Below are 20,343 nucleotides of genomic sequence, written 5' to 3' on the forward strand. Positions count from 1 at the left end.
AGTCAGTACTCAAGATGCATCACGGTCTCAAGACAAAGTTCAGGCTCTGTGATTGATTGGCTGTCAAAATTTGTACCAATCATAGAGCCGAACCGCGTCTTGAGAGTTGAGACCGAGATGCATCTTGAGTTCTGACTATTTATACCGGCCTTAGTATATCAATCTAATCCTAGGCCGGTATAAATAGTCAGTACTCAAGATGCATCTCGGTCTCAAGACACGGTTAAGGCTCTGTGATTGGTTGGTTGTCAAAAATTTGGACCAATCATAGAGCCCAATCGCGTCTTGAGATCAAGATGCATCTTGAGTACTGACTATTTATACCGGCCCTAGTGCTATATTTCTGTTTTTTCGCCTAGCATAGGAATATTCTTCAGAGTAGGTGAATAACTAAATATGTCGTTAGTCAAAGACATTATGAATGAATAAGTTACTTGGTGTGTTTGTGCGCGCTCCGGCGATGCAGGTCGATACAGAAGAGCGACAGAGAGCCGATGAGCGAGCACGTGGAGCTGAAGTAGTACCCCGCCTTGCCGCCGCAGCCGTCGTTTATGTAGCCTGAAACATTGTATAAGATATTTTAAACTTTGTCACAGTACAAGAATAATTATATAAACATCTTTCTTATCTCTCTGAAGTTTGGACTGTAATATTGGTGCAAGCTATAGACATTAAATCCTGGATTTAATGTCTATAGCCTGGATTTAAGATCTAATGTCCTTCTTGAAATATAACTTGGAAACAGCAACTTTCTTGAAACTGCACTGGAACTTACCAGACAGTGGAACGCCAATAGCGATGGGTACGGCCTGCGAGCACTGCACGAAGCCCCAAGTCCGAGCGAAGTTGCGTGACCTCACTCGCTCGTACGTGTACATCTTCAGGGAGTAGTGGTAGCCACCGCAGAATATACCTGGAATGGTATACCACAAAGAGCTTAGCTGTATCCTTAAATTTAATGCACACAAATATAGTCTGACAAGAAAGTGAAGAAATTAAAAAGTGGCAACATCGTAGTGTCATCCCTTTTTTCTTGGATTGATTTGAAAGGGATGACCCTAAGATGTTGCCACTTTTTAATTTCTTCACTTTCTTGACATACTATACAATATTTAAGCACAACTTGACACTGCATTGTTTTAGTGTTATATATACACACTATATCTATAATCTATCCGAACAATAGCATATACTACGGAGCCAAGCTGCCTGCGACATGGTGACCCCCCATGATATAGGTACTAGCTGGATCCGCCCTTGCTATAGCGTCATGCTATTCGTAAATATTATACTAAAATAAGCTACTAACCATAAACCCAAGCGAACATGACGTATCCTCGATAAGATCCTTCAACAGCCGTCAACGCCATGGTAGCCAACCCGCACACGAATACCGCCGCTTGCGTGAGGTACTGTCTTGCTATACGACATTCAGCTGATTTCTGCCTCACCAGAAGACCGAAGGCAGCGCAGCCAACTGCCCATGCCAGGCCCAGGTAAGCCTGGAGTAAAGCTGCAGTGTCGCCTAGACCTGGAATGTTCGAATGAAGGTTATTAGTTGGGTATGTACTATCAGAGAAGTTGATTCCTATGCAAATCGGGGACCTAATAAGTTTGGTTGCGTTACGTCAAACCCAGCTGACAGATCACAAAATTTAACACTGAATTGACATATTCGACCAAATAACGTTGCGCGTTGGTCTGTCAATTGCATAGGAATCAACTTCCTCGATGGTACTTTGGATGGGCTAACTTGGCGACGTTTATCATGCGACTATGTAAATAGTTGAGATAATAAGCATCTGCTTTGGATATATTTTTAAATGGACGTTTATGAACATTGTGCCCATCTCTAGTGAGGTAATAAGGCTTGGTTAGTGACTATAAATAGTGTGTATTTATAGTCAGTGACGAATACGCTTTGCGCCTGTAAGAGCGATAGATCTATTAGTTTAAGAATGGGAGTTTTTTTTAAATAAAATAAGGGGTCAAACGAGCAAACGGGTCACCTGATGGAAAGCAACTTCCGTCGCCCATGGACACTCGCAGCATCAGAAGAGCTGCAAGTGCGTTGCCGGCCTTTTAAGAGGGATCAGGGTAATAGGGGAGGGTAAGGAAAGGAAGGGAAGGGAATAGAGGAGGGTAGAGAAGGGAAGGGAAGGGAATAGGGGATTGTAGGGAAGGGAATAGGGTAGGGGATTGGGCCTCCGGTAAACTCACTCGGCGAAACACAGCACAAGCGCTGTTTCACGCCGGTTTTCTGTGAGAACGTGGTATTTCTGCGGTCGAGCCGGCCCATTCGTGCCGAAGCATGGCTCTCCCACGTATACCTACACGGAGTACCTACAATTCAAAATCATTGCACTTGTATTAAAGTTTAAACACTAAGGGCCTGTTTCACCACTTCCTGATAAGTGACGAATAGGCTATCCACCTATTAACTTGACAGTTTAAGTATGGAGAATCTGTCAAAAAAGTTATGTATATGCCTGTTCGGCACTTTATCAGAAAGTGGTGAAACACAAAAGTGTTCTTGTAACAGTGCAGCTTAGTGCTTACCTTCCTCTTCAGCGTGATAGGCCAAATAAAATATCGGCGTGTTGATTCCAAAAGCAGAAATCCCTGTTGACATTAGCAGGATCCTCACAGTTTTGGACCTCAGAGTTGAGAAGTCAAAGAAAGGTTGTCTATCATCCGACTTGTTTTTGTCCTTCATTTTCCTCTTTATCTTATTCTGGTTCTTAAGGTGCAGTATTGCCCGTCGTTGAGGATGGTATAATGAGGCTGATCGGTAGAAAGTGCCGAGTATGAACGTTACGAAAACCACACCAGTCACCGCCTGGAGACCAAGCCGCCATCCTATTGCTCTGAAATCGAGGACATTTTGGTTAGTTATTAAGTTGTGCCATCAGAGAAATTGATTTATATCCAGATTCCAGGCCCACCACCATCTATATTATTTGGTCCGATTATATCAATTGTCAAGTCGATGTAGTCGTGATCAGTCGGCTGAGCTTGACATAGCCCCCACCAAGTTACGTAGGTTTGCCATCTGGCTATACAACACAACAATATACAATTTTTCAAATAGTACTTACACCTTTCTTTGATCACGCTTACGATTTACGACTCATAAGAGACGAAAATGATTCTATGACAAAACACCAAATGAATTGTGCAAAGGCGAATATTTGGGGAAATGCTACCATAAAAATGTAACAGTAAATTCGATGTTTTACATGTACGAGTATAAAGCGACAACCCACTGCATTGGTTTTATTATACTCCATCCAATTTCCCTAAAATCTTTGTTTTTCCTTATTGCATAATATAATCAAATGGTAACATCTGTAACCCAAGTCCCAACGATTTAAGATGTGACACATCTTAAATCGTTGGGACTTGGTATACGTATATTGACACTGCATTTAGAATAGTAGCTTAGGTGTTAGCGCGACCCCTTTGTTAATAGTGCTCGTAACCGTTTATCACACAATCTTTAGTCAATAGCTTCTGTACAAAACGAAATTGTACTTCTATATCTATACTAATATTATAAAGCTGAAGACTTTGAACACGCTAATCTCACGAAATACGAGGTCAATTTTTATGTTATTTGGCACAGATATTGAGTAGACTACGGGGAAAGATATGGGTATTGGGTAGCTCATATCCTTCCCCGTAGTCTATTCTAGTGTTTCCCAACTATTTTTCGTCACGGACCTTTAGGTAATCAGGCAGTTTTCACGGACCCCGGAATATATATTATACTCGCAGACCCCTAGGGGCCCGCGGACCACAGGTTGGGAAACATTGGTATATTCTATTCATTCATGTTTTGCCCGAAAATGTACGGTCCACGTGCAATTTCTAATTTACGCGGGCGGCGCCACGAGTTCCTCGTGTCTAGTAATTATTGGTTAATTTAAAAAAGTCTAGTTAGTGGTTAAGCCCATACCTTATAGCGCCCTTGATGAACGTAGACATGACAGCTATGCCCAGGCCGCTGCCGCTGACGATGAAGATCTCGACCAGCTCGCGCCGCCGTTTGAAGTACTGCGCCACCATCAGCGTCGAACAGTCCCGGGTCAGGCCCACGCCTACTCCCACTACCGTCCCTGAAAAAAAAAACGAGTACGCTTTAGACCACACAACTAAAGTAAAACTTCTTGAGCTCCATCTATATGTATAGGTATGTATATTGAAAGAAGAAGATGTGCACGCGCACCTCACCCGATCATACTATTTTCGTAACGCTCTCATCACGCACTTGCCAGCTTAAGGACTGAGCACACTGAGACGGGCCGTGCCGGGGCTCAGCGTGCCGGGGCTCATCGCAAAAATCCGCCTCCATACAATTTGTATAGAAGCGGATGCGCGTATCGCACACTGTGTCGGGGCGCAGCGGATTTCCGCTTCCATACAAATTGTATGGAGGAGGATTTTTGCGATGAGCCCCGGCACGCTGAACCCCGGCACGGCCCGTCTCAGTGTGCTCAGTCCTTAAGCTGGCAAGTGCGTGATGAGAGCGTTACGAAAAGTGTGATTGCAAACAAGCGGTAAGTAAGTACTGAAAATTGAAACGCATTTATCGGAAGTATTCATTGGGCTTATGACCTAAACCTAAGCAGCTTAGCGCCAGTTATTTATTACCAAAATACCAGAAAACGTAGCAGCAAATTATGATTGATTGTTCTTTATTTCGCGGAATAATTTGCAAATGTTTAATATTTCTCAATTTTCTTTCATACTTACTAATGAGTCAGAATTAAAACATAATTTAAGACAATCTAAGGTGAAAAATTGAAATTATTACATTTGAACGCTTAAGGAAATAATAATAATACCTAGTTAATAACTTACGACCCTAAACGGAATTATTTTACGAGGGTTCTCCTCGCCATGTTGAGTCATATTATTATGTTGACTGCTTTCATTGTATTTACTTACGAGGGGGACCTTTTAAGTTTTTAACACGGCATACAAGACACAAAACTTTTACACATCTGTTCTAAAGAAATTGTAAAGCTATTATGTCGCATGATACCTGTTTTGTGTTAGTAGTCACTATTTGCGCAATCGCGCGGGAACCGTTCATTTTCCTTAGTAAAAAATATTTAAGTATGTCCCGAGGTTTGAGTAAAATTTTCATTTCAGAGCATTTTCACTGTTAAGGACGCTATCACAAAAATTATGACAAATTTTGGCAGGTCAATACGAATATCGACGTTAAGGACATTAAAATAACATTCAATATCAGCGCGCCTTGTACAGTGGCGGTTACGACGCTCGCCGCTTTCTTGATATGGCGAAAATGTATGAAGAAATTTGAGAGCGTTTCTTATTTTTCTTATAAATGGAAATGTTATTTATTTTTATATAAAATATTAGCTATTCGTATAGGAGACTAAATAAGCAACAATTTTTTTGTATATTTATTTTCCTTAGTTCAGTGTGTCTGTGTCTTAGTCATAGCTATAACGGTACCTAATCAAACCCATTTTTTTTTAATATTTTGCGATTATTGTGATGGTTTAAACGTATTTATGTGAACATTTTGTATGCGGCTATAAAAATTTTATAGTATAGACGTGGAGATGAGTATATTATCTTTCATAAACAACTTCCACCTTTAAGTAAATGAGTGAGTGTACGCATAGGCATGCGTACAGCACCTCCCTCCTCCCACACTGCCTATGCGTACACTCGCATGCAAGAACTTGCAAACACCACCACCACACAAGCAATAATGTTGGCAAATCCGTGCAAGGCCCCTCACCACCATGCAGGTTGAAAACCTCGACGCGCGTTTCGCCCCAACACCGGAGCATCCTCAGGATGTGGACTCTACGAACAACGTCCGTTAAGAGGACTTAACGGACGTTGTTCGTAGAGTCCACATCCTGAGGATGCTCCGGTGTTGGGGCGAAACGCGCGTCGAGTAAATGAGTGAGTGTACGCATAGGCATGCGTACACTCACTCATTTACTTAAAGGTGGAAGTTGTTTTCGCGGAATATTGCTAAAAATACTAACAAACTAAATTTAAACAGTGGCTTTCCACCACCAGACTCCCCAAAAGTACATAATACAGGGTGCAATTAAACATTCCGGCCAAATTTCGATATTAAATTTATCCTTGTTAAAAATAAAAATATATGTATTTTTTCTTTTATAATCACTCAGTACTAAAATGTTGAGAAATAGCATCCGAAAGTTATCCTAAAAGACACCACAATTGATAGACACTACGCGTCGCCGGCACGTGACGTGGGGTCAATTCAGACCGCAACGCGAAGAGGCGAGGCGAAGCGCGGCATAAATTTGTATGGATTTGACAGATTTCAATTGCGTGAGACGTCTTGCGAATCTGTCAAATCCATATAAATTTAGAAATGCATCCACGCGTCACGTTGCGGTCTGAATCAACCCACCCGCGCGCACGCCACCCCCGCGTCACCCCCGCTCTCCCCACCACCGCGAACTGACCGTTTTGCAACGATTTTAAGTGGGATAATATTTTATTGTAAAAAAATTAACACCCTATTTTTTTGGTTAAATAATCTCTCCTAATGATACCTTAGCCTTAAAAAAATGGCCGGTAGGTTTAATTGCACACTGTATATTAGACTTTGAGGTGGTTTGACAGTAGGAGGCAACTGGCCGTCGCTGGCTCTTGGGGTATTATCGGAAAAACTTGATGTTAAATTATGCGCGTTTTCCTCAGCCCTGCCCGGGCTGTTTACGTGGTTCTATATTAATATTCTGTCAGCAAAGAAAACAGGCGGAAAAATTACAGCCACAGGAATGATTTATTTGTGCTTTTGGTATAGGCCTCTTGGATATCGTTGCTAAGCTACGGCAACGCCGCGGGTCGGTTGACGGCGGAAACTCACGGGCGCTTTTCTCATATGATTCTCATACACTGCACTTTTTTGGTAATTGTTTAAATTATGATTGATTGTGGACTTCATAATATTTCCGCAGACTTTTTCCGAGGAAAATCAGTACTTACTTATCGAAAGCTATATTTACTTAAATATAAAATAATATCATGAAATATTCTTTCAAATTCATTGAACATGATTTTTTACTTTGTATTTATTACAAATAATTGTAAAATCATCTTCTTAGTTATTACTTATTAGTTATTACTAAAAACAGGTTGTTTACCTAATTAAAAATTATAGAGCACAAACTAATTCCAAAGCAATCATGTTCATGAAGTCTTCGAAATCCATGATGATGGAGAACGAATCATCCGTGTAAAAGTAATACCACAGACCAGAGTAGGTAATCGACTGTACGACGTGAAAGTGGAGCTATGTATTGAATAATCTAAACTAATATATTTTCAGCAACTTTTCAACCATACATGCAAAATAAAAATGGAAAATGCAGATGTATTTCTTTGATTTTTATGATTAATATGTAATATAATAAATTTACTAGATGACGCCCGCAACTCCGTTGTGCAACTCTTGCACAACGGAGTTGCGGCATGTTGATTTCGATACGTTTCCCAATTCCATCTCAGAAACGAATAAAACGTTAATTCACGAATCCGAGATTGGGAATTTTTGCACCCTACAACACAACAGTACCTCGTACCGCCCATATTTTCCTTATTCAGAGCACTTTTTAACGTTTTCAACGTGTTTTCATTTTTAACTAGTAAACCGTATTTCACAGCTGATCGCACTCTGACACCCACGTGTTGCCTGAATCTGCCACTCGCCGCGCCACTAGAGATATCCAAGAGGCCTACGAGTATTGCAGACAGAGGCTTGTGACAGAAAGCTGTATGTTGTCTGTTGAGATGACGGTAGTGTAGGAACGTCATTTCATGTTGCCAATTCTCTACTTAGATTACCGTAATTTAGTTATTTTGGCTAAGTTATTTATTTATTTATAAATTCTTTATTTGCATTATAAACAATATAAAATAACAAAAAACAACATTACTCAAGGAACATAGCAAATAGGCGGCCTTACCGCTTTCAGCGGTTTCTTCCAGGCAACCAAAATATGGTGGCAGAAAATAATGTTAAAGTGCTAAACTTAAACAAAGAAAAAAAAATATCCTCATATATTTATAAAATATATATAGTAATATATTTATATACTTTATTATATTATGTGTAATACATCACATTCAACACATATACATACACACACACATAAGTTATTTAATAACGAAAATATAAATAAATAGAAATAAGTGAAAACTTGATACAGATTACAGAGAGACAGACTAAACCTAATTTTGTTTTTGTTTTATGTTTTATTTCATTCAATGTCCACATAAGAAAAATCACTACACTACACTGCACTAAACAAAGGTCTTTCTTTTTTTAAGTTAATTGCTCTGTAACTACGGTTATTATAGGTCTACCAGAATCTGACGGCAAAAAGTGAGAAAATAAATTGACTCTATTAATACCGCGGTAATTGGAATAAAACATAGAATATAATAAATAGCGGCTTATTCTGTGTGTGAAACATGCTAATATAAAAATGTATGCAATGATCAAGGATGTTTTGTTAAAATCTGCCGTCAAAATTTGCCATCAGATTCTGGTAAACCTATATTTTCATTAATAAATAAAAAAATACCCTCTATTTTTGTTACTATAGGACCTCTCTCCGACCCACTTACGATGTAGAGTTTACTGTAATTTCTAATGTTGTTTTCTTGTCCCTGTGAAATTGCTTTGTCTCTATAAATTCCTGTTCCGAGTTTATTTATTTTGCCGTGTACCTACTTGGTATCTTATTGTATGCCAATTTCTAGTTGAAATTGTAACTTGCTTTCGAGTAAAGCGTAAATCCTATTTACTATGAAAATATTTTATAATATTAGGCAGACGACGCTCTCCGTTGCGGCAAAAAACTGATTATCGTGAACCATAAATTTTTTTAGATGAAAAGTATCATACGTCCTTTCCCAGGACTTAAAGTATTTCTATACCAAATTTCAGCAACATCGGCTGAGCGGTTTGGGCGTGAAGAGGTAACAGACAGACAGACACACTTTCGCATTTATAATATCACTGGATGACGCCCGCAACTCCGTTGCGCCAAAATTCGTTTATCGCGCGGGAACTGTACGTTTTTCCGGGATAAAAAGTATCCTATGTCCTTTCCCGGGACTCAAAGTATCTCCATAAGTCCATACCCAGCAAAATCGGTTCAGCGGTTCGAGCGTGAAGAGGTAACAGACAGATAGACAGACAGACACACTTTCGCATTTATATTATTAGTATGGAAATGGATTAGGTAAGTATGGATGAATGATTACCTTTTTTGAATTTACGAGTATTATTCCACCAATGTACTTAAACGAAAATATATGTTAATATTAATACTCTAAAACAGATTCTTTTAATATTTTCGTCCAACTCACCAACAGTAATTTCTCATTAATTTCTTACTTTTACAGAGAAAATTTTAAATTGCTCTGAGTGTTGGTGACAAAGAGATTTATTTTCTGTTCTTAGATACAGTTGCTTGGGACGGCTTTTGTAATACTTAGGAATAGTTTTCCGTCCCCTAATGGCTTATATGTGCTTAGGAAACTCGGAGCTGTTGCAATTTGCAATCTAGCCAAATTACGATATTAGTTGCACTATTTTTATAAGGCATAATATTATGTAAGTATGATTTTTTTTAACCATACTGTTCTGCCTGTATTGACTTAGTTAATTATTTTAAACTTGAACTCAAATTACATAAAAACATAATTTTCTTATAAGCATAATATACTTAATATGTTTTGGCTAATCATTCCCGGATGAGTACTAACCTAACTAGGTTCATTTTTCTGGATACTTTGTTAAAAATATCTAATGCATATCCTTATATATATTCAATTTAGGACAAAAATATACCTTTGGATCATTGAAAAAGGAATTGTTGTTTGAGAAAGAAAAACGTTTTCAGCATAGAGAAAAATAAACATAAACCGGAATCCGGATAGTTTCCAGCATGACGAACTAACTTTCCCCCTTTTACCGCTAGATGTCACTGGACAGGCGAACGAAGCTTTTATAGAGCAAAGAAAAGCGAGGTTTCGAAATGAAAATGTTCTAAGTAATATTATTTTGTTTTTTAATAATATATCATTAATTACAGTAATATAACATGTTAAACATAAATTATACCTAACGTTGTGTTTTATTACTTCGTTAGATAGTCATAAACGTACTTTATAAGATAATGTTGCAGAATTATTAACATTTTATTTATTCAATAGAAATCTTTAAATAATTGTCCTACAATCATGAAATTGTTTTATTAACAGCTTATAAAGCATGATAATAAGCGAAACCTAAAGGCAGTTTGTACATACTTTGTAGGCTATTCGCAGCTAAGATATGCGCTGACAGGATGATTTATTTGCACATCACACTGACACGAGAGATCAAAGGCACCGACTAATACGTTTGATATAAATTACCATGTAATTGTGCAGGTGATACATCAGCTTATAAACCTTAGGGTCTTTTCAGACTGCAACGCGACGCGTGTAAAATCCATACAAATTCAGAAATGGATCTCACGCGTTGCGTTGCGGTCTGAATTGGCCCTTAGACGTACCGACTATAAGGCAACGTAAGATCTAAACTAGCGGGCTAGGCCCAAATCTTAAGTAGGTATTATTGAACAAAAATTCGGTCAAGTGCGAGTCAAACTCGCGCACGAAGGGTTCCGTACCAATATAGAGCAAAAATAGACCGAAAATTGAGTTTTTTTGTATGGGAGCCCCCCTATTTTTTTATAAATATTATTATTCATTTTTAAGGTAGACGTATAATTAAGGCCTTTGTGAAAATATATGACGTAGCAGAGCCATGCTTCTGCACGAATGGGCCGGCTCGACCGGAGAAATACCACGGGCTTACAGAAAACCGGCGTGAAACAGCGCTTGCGCTGTGTTTCGTCGAGTGAGTGAGTTTACCGGAGGCCCAATCCCCTACCCTCCCCTATTTCCTTTCCTACCCTCCCCTATTCCCTTCCCTACCCTCCCCTATTCCCTTCCCTACCCCTTCCCTATTACCCTATTCCCTCTTAAAAGGCCGGCAACGCACCCGCAGCTCTTCTGATAATGTGAGTGTCCATGAGCGACGGAAGTTGCTTTCCATCAGGTGGCCCGTTTGCTCGTTTGCCCCCTTATTTCATAAAAATAAAAATAAAATATATCAAGTGCATGCCTGTGCCATTATTGATATCGAGCAAAAAAGGCCAAAAAAAAATCACGTTTGTTGTATGGGAAATATTAATATATCCTTATACCCTTAAATATTAATTTTATCTTGTTTTTAGTATTTTAATTTGTTACTAACTACTACTAACATAATCAATGAAAATTTCAGAAGTCTAGGTATAGCGGTTCTTGAGATACAGCCTGGATACACACAGACTGACGGACGGACGGACGGACGGACGGACAGACAGACAGACAGATATAGAGACATTGAAGTCTCAGTAATAGGGTCCCGTTTTTACCCTTTGGGTACGGAACCCTGAAAAGAGATATATATTGTGGCCATATTAATATTGTAACTAGGTTCAGACTCCAGAGTTGAAATTTTTAAAGCCCACAGCTTTGTTTATCGATGGCTCCGTAAATATCACCATGGCAGTCAATTAATTTAAAGGAATCAAATCATTCAAAGATTAGCGTGATGACTGATGAGGTACCAATACATATTATATCGAATTTTCCGAAGGCATAGTTTTGGAATGAATGCAGATTTTCAACTTTTTTATTTTAACTCTAATATTAAAATTGTTACGTCCACTTGCGCAGATCCAGGTTAAAGTTAATACCGGGTTAAATAGTGTGTTGTCTCTTACATTCTTCATAATATGTTTTACGAAAGAGATAACGTTTAATCCGGGGTTAACTTTAACCCAGATCTGCGCAAGTGGGCCTTAGATATTAACACAAACAATGTAGAGTTGGAAAACATTAAAACAATCATTTATTTCGATCCCAGCCCCTGCGATGCCTTGATGAAATTGTTAATAAGAGAACTCTAATCCTCTTTGAAATCCTATACCATCTCTAAAATAATGCATCCGATGCTACGCTTAGAGCATCCTCAACGATATTGCTATATTAGCATTTAAATAGCAATGCACTAGAATCTAGGTTCTGTTCGTTTGACCAGACCGATCAGAAGTATTTCACACATTCTAGAAGGAAATAGAACATATTACATAAATCCTTTTGTAACATGTAAGCTTTAAATCGTGTTGGTTTAAATATAGAACGATAGAGTTACGAGAAAATACATATTTTAGTATTGAGAGAAAAATGGCCGTTCTTGATAAGCTTATAATATTTCCTACTTGCTTTTTTTGTGTCTTCGATGTTTTTAGCCTATTTTTACCTAGATAGGTGTAAGTAAAATTTATTGACTTTGATCTATTCGATTTTCGAACTTTCAAGTATTTAATTATTTTATTTATTATAAGTAAGTTTGATTAGAGAAAGACTCTATAATATTTTTTTATTTTATTTTTTATTATAAAATTGGGGCCGTCTATGGACTGTTCGTCCATATCCTTTTTTTGTTATTTTATTATTTAGATTTTTCGCACCAAGGATAATTGAAATAATATTATAAATTTTAATTAATTGTGGTCCATCACGCCATGGACACTTTTTTTTTATTATTATTATTATTTTTTTTATATATATGTGTATACATATATTTAATAGAATAGAGTATAATATGTTATACATATAATAAATAAATATATATATTTATTGTTTTATAAATTGCATAATAATAATATTATTAATGTTTTGAACGGTGAGGTCCCAGTCGGTGTGGCGGCCAGTAGATCCGACATTTTCCGATTTCCTTAGATTTTATGCTGCTCCACCCTTTGCCTTTAGATGTTGTGACATTGGCTTGGTGGAGAGGGGTCACTCAAGCTGGGTGGAGTTTCTAGGTTGTTAAAAAGATATCGTTCTGTGTCGAATCTACCCGCTATGTGGCTTAGGACTTTATCGTTCCTGTCTTTTATGGCCATTTTTATATTATAATCTTTTATGTGTTCGGTTGACACCTCCGTGGCTCTTTTTATGAAGCTTGCCACAGCGTCTCCATCAGTGTCAGTGTAACAGACACAGGTGTTAGTGTGCCGGGATATAGCTACAACTGCATGAGGAACGCTATCATGGATTGCCAGCTTTCGGGACTTGGTCTGTATGATGATCACCGAAGGACTCGTTAATCCCTGAGCTTCATGGATTGTGAGGACGCGAGAGTCCGTTCCCGATCCATAGCCTGTATTAGTGAGGGCTGCTTTCTCCTCTTGTGTGTGGACTCTATAATATTTAAACTAGTGCAAAGATTTAGGTCGTATAACTATCCAAGTTTTTGAAAATTTCTTTTGAAATAAGTGTAACCGTGTTTTGCAATAAGTGTGATAGTTTACAATTACGGTTATACAACTCATTGAGAAACACTTTTTCAATCTTAATATTAAATGCATCTCAAAAGTACTCATTGCTCTCTAAGCTAGACGATATAAAGGTTGGAATCGTTAATAAGCGAGAAACTTACCATAGCTGAAGAACAGCTGATGAAATTGCGTAGCGAAGGATGTGAAGAGGCAGCCAAGTGCGGCCACCAGCCCGCCCACCACCGCCGTCACTCGCGTTGACTTGCGCACACATAGCGCCACTGTCACCGGCGACAGAGCTAGCGCCACCCCCGTCGACAATGCTCCGAGACAACCTGGAATAGAGAAAGGGAATACTTAGTTTTATAGTCAAGTTAAAACTATTATGGCGAATTCGGAATGCGTTTGATTTATTCACTTTTTTCCGCGCTCAACGCAGTACACAATTTTCTTGTAATTATGTACTAATTAGTAATAATAATCCCGTGCCTTCTAAATTAGAGCGTCCAATGATAATTTATAGTGGCAGGAGATTTGCCGTGCCGCTGTACTTCCTAACTGGCGGACCCTAGATTGACAGGGCTGATAACTGATTAGATAATATAAAGTAGAAAGACTGACTTGATCTGTCTGGATTAGACGACTTTTAGTAAGTATAATATTAATTACAATATTAAGTTATCACACTAATAGGCTGATTTTTGCGTAGTGCTGACCGTTCGCTGACTGTCAGCTCCAACATCCAAATGCATGAAATATCAGCACAGGTAGCTACGCCTTAATCAAAACGCCTTTGATTTTTTGCCCGAGATGTATGAAATCAAATTATATACATCTCGGGCATAAGACTAAAAAATTCAGCCTTTATCTAGTAGTTCTTAGGGTTCGAAAGTGATAATATTGAAGTTATCAATAGTCTCCAGAAATTATTATATTTCAGTAAGTACCTATACCTCTAGTATAGAGTCGATACTAGAGATATAGTTACTGAACTTACTGAAAGCCCTTCAGCTCGCACTAACTACTTAACTAGTTTATAATCTGTATTTTGTTTATTTCTTTCACTTATGACTTACAAATTATTATTTATCCACAATGTATGTCCAAACACATACATATAGCGCTTAGGACAATATTATAATTTAATTTTCGTGGCACACATTTTAATCTGTGTAATTTATGGACGCTCGAAGCAAGGATACGTTAAAGATTTATTGCATACAAGGCGTGTATCTGTGAACATTCAACAGTCTAAATTAACTGCCTTTTAACTGGTGATATTATGATTTACAACAGTCAAGGTGTGAGGTTCCATGTAAAGGCTAATAAAAAAGCGTTTAAGAAAAAACACAACTGCAATGTCGCACCAAAAGATTGTAATGATTTGTAGATTAACCTAAATATTGTGTAGCTCCCCATATAATTGAATATCATCATCATCTATCATTATAATATTATTTTAAAAAAAGGCCTGATGCAACCTGTGTAAACGATATTTAAAGCATTCAGAATTACTGCAAACAAGTATCGTAATTTTATTGAAATGAGAGAGGTGTTTAAGAATCGATTAGCATTAGGCTCTTAAAATGATGAACTTTTAAGTATTTTTTAAAATAGGTAGGTATAAGATTTGTTGCAGTAATACACATAGTCTATAAATATTAGCTTTTTTATAAATATCTAAAATCTATTAGGAATTTTCGAAGATTCCAAGTAACATCAGAATTTAGATGTTTCATAAAATAGCCAATAATACCCTTATGTTGATGTAAGTACATATTTAATACCTTATTTCATGCAAAACCTCAATTATTATTCCGTATGGTTTGTATGCGAATTTAGTGGACTGTATTAGGTTTAAAAATTTATAAACTATGAATCGTTACCACACCACAAGTTAACATCTGCTGCTGCATGAATACACCAATATAACAAATTAGAGATCTTACCTTGGATGGGAACAGCGGATTTCCAGCGTCACATGTATAGGGGGGCCCCCTTTTTTAGCGGTTATAGAAAATTCGCGGCTTTTAGCGTAGCGCGGTGCGGTGCGCGGAGCGCGGCTCAAGCGGAACAGAACAGAAACTTCACTCTTTCAGTCCTGCGGCCACGATTTGCGACGAACTTCACTATTGGCGCAAGTGGCGCCAAACTCGCGTAGCGGATATCGAGGGAAAGAGAGGATTATTAGGACAGGATCGATAAGACCTCGTCCAATGTCATAACAGTGCACAAACACAACAACAGATGGCGTTATAAATTATATGCGGCAACAATTCATAGAAATATAACAAACGGCGCCTTCATCCTCCCCCCCTTGAAAGGGATAGTCTTATCCACTTTCAAAATATAAATTAGCTAATGTTTAAATGCGTTATAATTAAGCGGTCATTATACGAGAAACAAATTAAATTAACGCGAGTTCACCCGAGTGAAATAGTTAACAAAATAACTTAAATAATACTTATAGACTACGAATAGAGAAAATGTTACATTTACTGGGTAGGTAATGGACAAAGCTTAGTAACGGAGCGACGAAAAACACCGGTTTTTGTTTTAACATCTACCACACGTACAACTCCGTCAGCGCCGGGATAAGTCTTGACGATAATACCGATTGGCCACTGTAATGGCGGAATATTATTTGTATTAATCAAGACAATTGTACCAGTACATATTGACTTGGATTTCTGTATCCACTTTTGTCTACTCTGTAACGTGTTTAGGTATTCTACTCTCCATCTATTCCAGAAGGATTGAACAATTTTATCTATCAGCTGATACTTTTGTAGCAAGTGTTCGCGGTCATTATTATAATCAGCATGTTGCAATGATTTAAGCGGCGTTAAAGTTAAAAAATGAGCGGGAGTTAAGGGTTGCGGATCATTTGGATCCGAACTGAGTAATGAAAGCGGACGCGAATTGAGTAAAGCTTCAATCTGAGTAAGTACGGTTGACATCTCTTCATAAGTTAATAATTGATTGCCTATAATTTTATTTAAGTGTGATTTGATACATTTTATATTACTTTCCCAAATACCACCGTGATGCGGCGATTGCGGCGGGTTAAATTTCCAATTTATACGGTTTTCAACTAAAACTGTGGAATATTCCTTATTGTATTCCGGCGAGTTAATTAAATCATATAGAGCGTTAAGATGAGATCTAGCACCGATAAAGTTAGTACCACAGTCAGAATAGATAACACTGACTGGTCCTCGGCGGGACAAAAACCGTTTTAAAGCGTTTAAAAACGTTGCCGTTGATAAATCGGATACAAGTTCAATGTGAATAGCGCGCGTTACTAAGCATATAAACAAACAGATATATGCCTTACAGGAACGTATTCCACGCTTGCGATAAGGGATAATTTGAATAGGTCCCGCGAAGTCCGTGCCACAATGGGAATATGGTTTAGATTCGCGAACACGACAAGCAGGCAAATCGCCCATTAGCGGAAATTGTGGTCGCGGATTAGATTTAAAACATAGGTTACATTTACTAAGTCGCCTTCTTATAACGTTGCGAGCACCAAAAATCCAGTATTTCTGTCTCATTATTGAAAGTAAAAGACCAGGTCCGGTATGTAGATTGCGCTTATGTTCGTAATCGATAATTAGATCAACAACATGATCCTTTCCTGGCAATAATATTGGATGTTTGCTATCGTAATCGAGATTTGTGTTCGCAAGCCTTCCGCCTACACGAAACAGGCCTTCGTCAACATATGCGTTTAACTTAGCGAAAGATTTAGGCAAATTACTATTTGAAAAATTAAGTTTAAATTCTTCGGAAAAATGAACACTTTGTACATCGCGTAAAATTGCTAATTCTGCATAATTTAAATGTTGAATTTCAAATTTACGAGGAAGCTTCTTTATAAAGCGAAAAACTAGAATGACTATGCGAAGAAGTTTTGGCCATGAGGAAACGCGTCTAGCCAACTCATATAAAGGCGGGTATACACGTTCAACTACATTAGTATTTAATACGTTAATTTTAATTTCAGGCGGGTCGACACAGCTGCTAGTATCGAATTTTTTAAGCGGCCATTCCGTAACAGGTAAATGAGCAAAATGCGGGCCATTATAGTATAACGGATGTCTGACTAACTGATTTGGAGTCAAGCCTCTGCTCAGACAGTCAGCAGAGTTCTCGGTACCTTTAATATGGTAAAAAATTTGCGGGTTTACATTTTCTTGAAGCTGTGCCACTCTGTTTGCTACATAAGTTTGCCAGCGTGCGGGAGTTGAATTAATCCATGCTAACGTGACCATACTATCAGAAAAAGCGAATGTATTGTGTACGTTACAACGACTGCGATATGTATCTTGAACAGTACTTATTAATTTAGATAACATTAAAGCGGCATTTAATTCTAATCTAGCGAGCGTGATTTTTGTTTTAGACGGCGCTACTCGTGACTTAGCACACAGTAAGCTAACCATAGACCGGCGAGTTTCTTTACAATAAACATGAAGATAAACTACTCCACCGTATGCGCGCTCGCTTGCGTCGGCGCAACCGAAAATGGTGAGAGTTACATGCGGTTGAATACCTACAAATCGCGGAATTATAATTTGCTGTAAACAAGGCAACTCATTTACGAAAGTGTTCCATAAAGAAATTATATTTGCGGGCGGTGGGTCATCCCATTCTATATGACTTTCCCATAGCGATTTAATTATTAATTTTGCTAAAAGCGTGACAGGAGCTACGAATCCCATCAAATCCCAAATCCTAGCCACAAATGAAAGGATGTTACGTTTAGTACACTTACGGTCATCCTCCGTAACGCGAAAACAAAAATTATCTGAAGCGGGCGACCACTGTAGGCCTAATATTTTAAGGTTTCCGTCTGAACCTATATCAATTAAATCGGTCACTCTAGCCTCAGAAGGCATAGCACCAAGAAAATTTGATGAATTACTAGCGAATTTGACTAAGTCAAATCCGCCGGCGGCGAACAAATCAATCAGCTGTTTTGACGCGGTTATAGCTTCAGCGGTATTTCTAAAACTCAGGGCAACATCATCTGTATATATTGCGTCCTTTTCTAAGGCTGCAACCGCAATAGGAAATCGTGAACGTTCATCGTTCATAAGTTGACGTATTACGCGCATGGCTAAATACGGACTACATGTCATACCAAAAGTTACTCTATTAAACTGATACAATTGAATAGGCTCATTCGAGTTAAATCTATACAAAATTCTTTGATATTGTCGAAAGGGCTCTTTAACTGTCACTTGTAAAAACATTTGTCGAATATCAGCGCTTACCGCGACCGGAAACAGTCGGAAATTTAAAATAATTCGAAACAAATCCGATTGTAAATTTCTTCCCGTGTGTAAAATATCATTTAACGAAATACCTGAAGATGTTTTCATACTAGCATTTAAAACCATTCGAACTTTTGTTGTTAATTTATCTCCTCTAACTACAGCGTGATGCGGAATTACATAATATTGATTCGAATTAAGCGTGTTGTTATTTATAATTGTAATATAACCCTTTTCTATATACTCATTTATTATTTTATCGTACTCACGTTTAACTAGCGGATTTACTGACAAACGGCGTTCGAGAGATAAAAAGCGGCGCTCGGCGATATGCCTAGACTCTCCTAGCGACGCGGGGTCAGCCTTAAATGGTAGCGCGACCGAGTACCTACCATTACTATCTCGCGACGTAGTCTGTTCGAAAATATTTTCACATTCTTGTTCAGCGGGAGTTAAATAATTATCACTAGGTAATTCTTCCGTATCAAAGAAACGGGAAATACAATTTTCAAACGTACAATTAAAATTACAAAAGAAAGTTTGAGCGCGATCGTCAGTTGACGCGGTCTGAGCTTTGCCTAAAATCAAAAAACCGAGTGTAGTTTCTATAGCGATAGGTTCGTTTGAACCGCGAGAAAACTTACGTTGTAACAATATGCGAGCGAATACTTCACAACCGAGTATCATATCAATCGTACCGGGCTGGTAATAATAATTATCTGCGAGCGGCAAATCCTTTAAATAAGATAGCGAAGAAATGTCAACTTTACATGAGGGCAATTCACTAGTAATTCTATCAACCACGTAAGGCTGTATATCAAACCGAATCTTATCATTTAAGCGAGAAATTAATTTTAAATTTGTTAACCCGCAGGGGTTATTCACAACATCACCTAAACCAGAAACTTGAGCGTTTTGAGCGGAAAATAGCGGTAAATTTAAGCGATCACAACATTCACGCGTAATTATATCTTTCATAGAAAATAGTTTCTGGCCCCGTGCGAGTTTCTTACGCCGGTTCTTCTCGCCGGGTTAGTTCCCGAACCGGTGGTAGGCATCATGTAGGACTTTCTGAAAACATTTATTTTAAATTTATTCAGAAATAAAACAATTTTGATTTTGATTTTGATTTTGATTTGAACCAGAATCTATTAAAACACGAATAGGTATTAATTTTTTCGTATCAAACTGTTGGGCGTAGCATACCGCTGTACCTAAAAGTACAGTTTGACAATTATTGTAAATGTTACGCGAAGGGTCAATGACCTCCGAGTGCGTATTCGTAACACAAAGCGAAATATTTTGATTGTCTCGTGCGGAAGCGAAATTAATTTGTTGCACATCCTCTGACTTAGAAGTGCGTGCGGGCGGGAAATGCGCGGGTGCGTCTGCAACATGCGCGGTTTGTGCGTATGCGTGGGGAGCGTGTTCTTCATAAGAAGCGGGAGCGGGAGGGTATGCGGGAGGACGAAGCCCTAAAGAGAGAGAGTTGCTGCGTGTACTTACGCGGGGAGGGGAATTCTCATATGCGGGAGAATAAGAGGGAGCGTTGTTGCATGTATTTATGCGGGGAGCGGAATTCTCATATGCGGGAAAATAAGAGGGAGCGTTGTTGCATGTATTTATGCGGGGAGCGGAAT

The 20,343-nt window shown here is 38.3% G+C and overlaps 1 protein-coding gene across 2 annotated transcripts in view; it reads right to left on the minus strand.

Annotated features, from left to right (window-relative positions):
• LOC121733616 (monocarboxylate transporter 10-like) overlaps positions 1-20,343 on the minus strand; it is a 153,220-nt gene that overhangs the window by 1,668 nt on the left and 131,209 nt on the right. For both annotated transcript variants that reach the window (XM_042123916.1, XM_042123917.1), the window contains 6 exons: positions 13,583-13,756; positions 3,959-4,118; positions 2,560-2,867; positions 1,310-1,531; positions 776-913; positions 435-558 (listed from right to left, as the gene is read on the minus strand). In XM_042123916.1, coding sequence (XP_041979850.1) covers positions 435-558; positions 776-913; positions 1,310-1,531; positions 2,560-2,867; positions 3,959-4,118; positions 13,583-13,756 — 1,126 coding nt within the window. The remainder of the gene's footprint in view (positions 1-434; positions 559-775; positions 914-1,309; positions 1,532-2,559; positions 2,868-3,958; positions 4,119-13,582; positions 13,757-20,343) is intronic.

Source organism: Aricia agestis, chromosome 14, assembly GCF_905147365.1.
Source record: "Aricia agestis chromosome 14, ilAriAges1.1, whole genome shotgun sequence".
NCBI classification, from domain to species: Eukaryota; Metazoa; Arthropoda; class Insecta; order Lepidoptera; family Lycaenidae; genus Aricia; species Aricia agestis.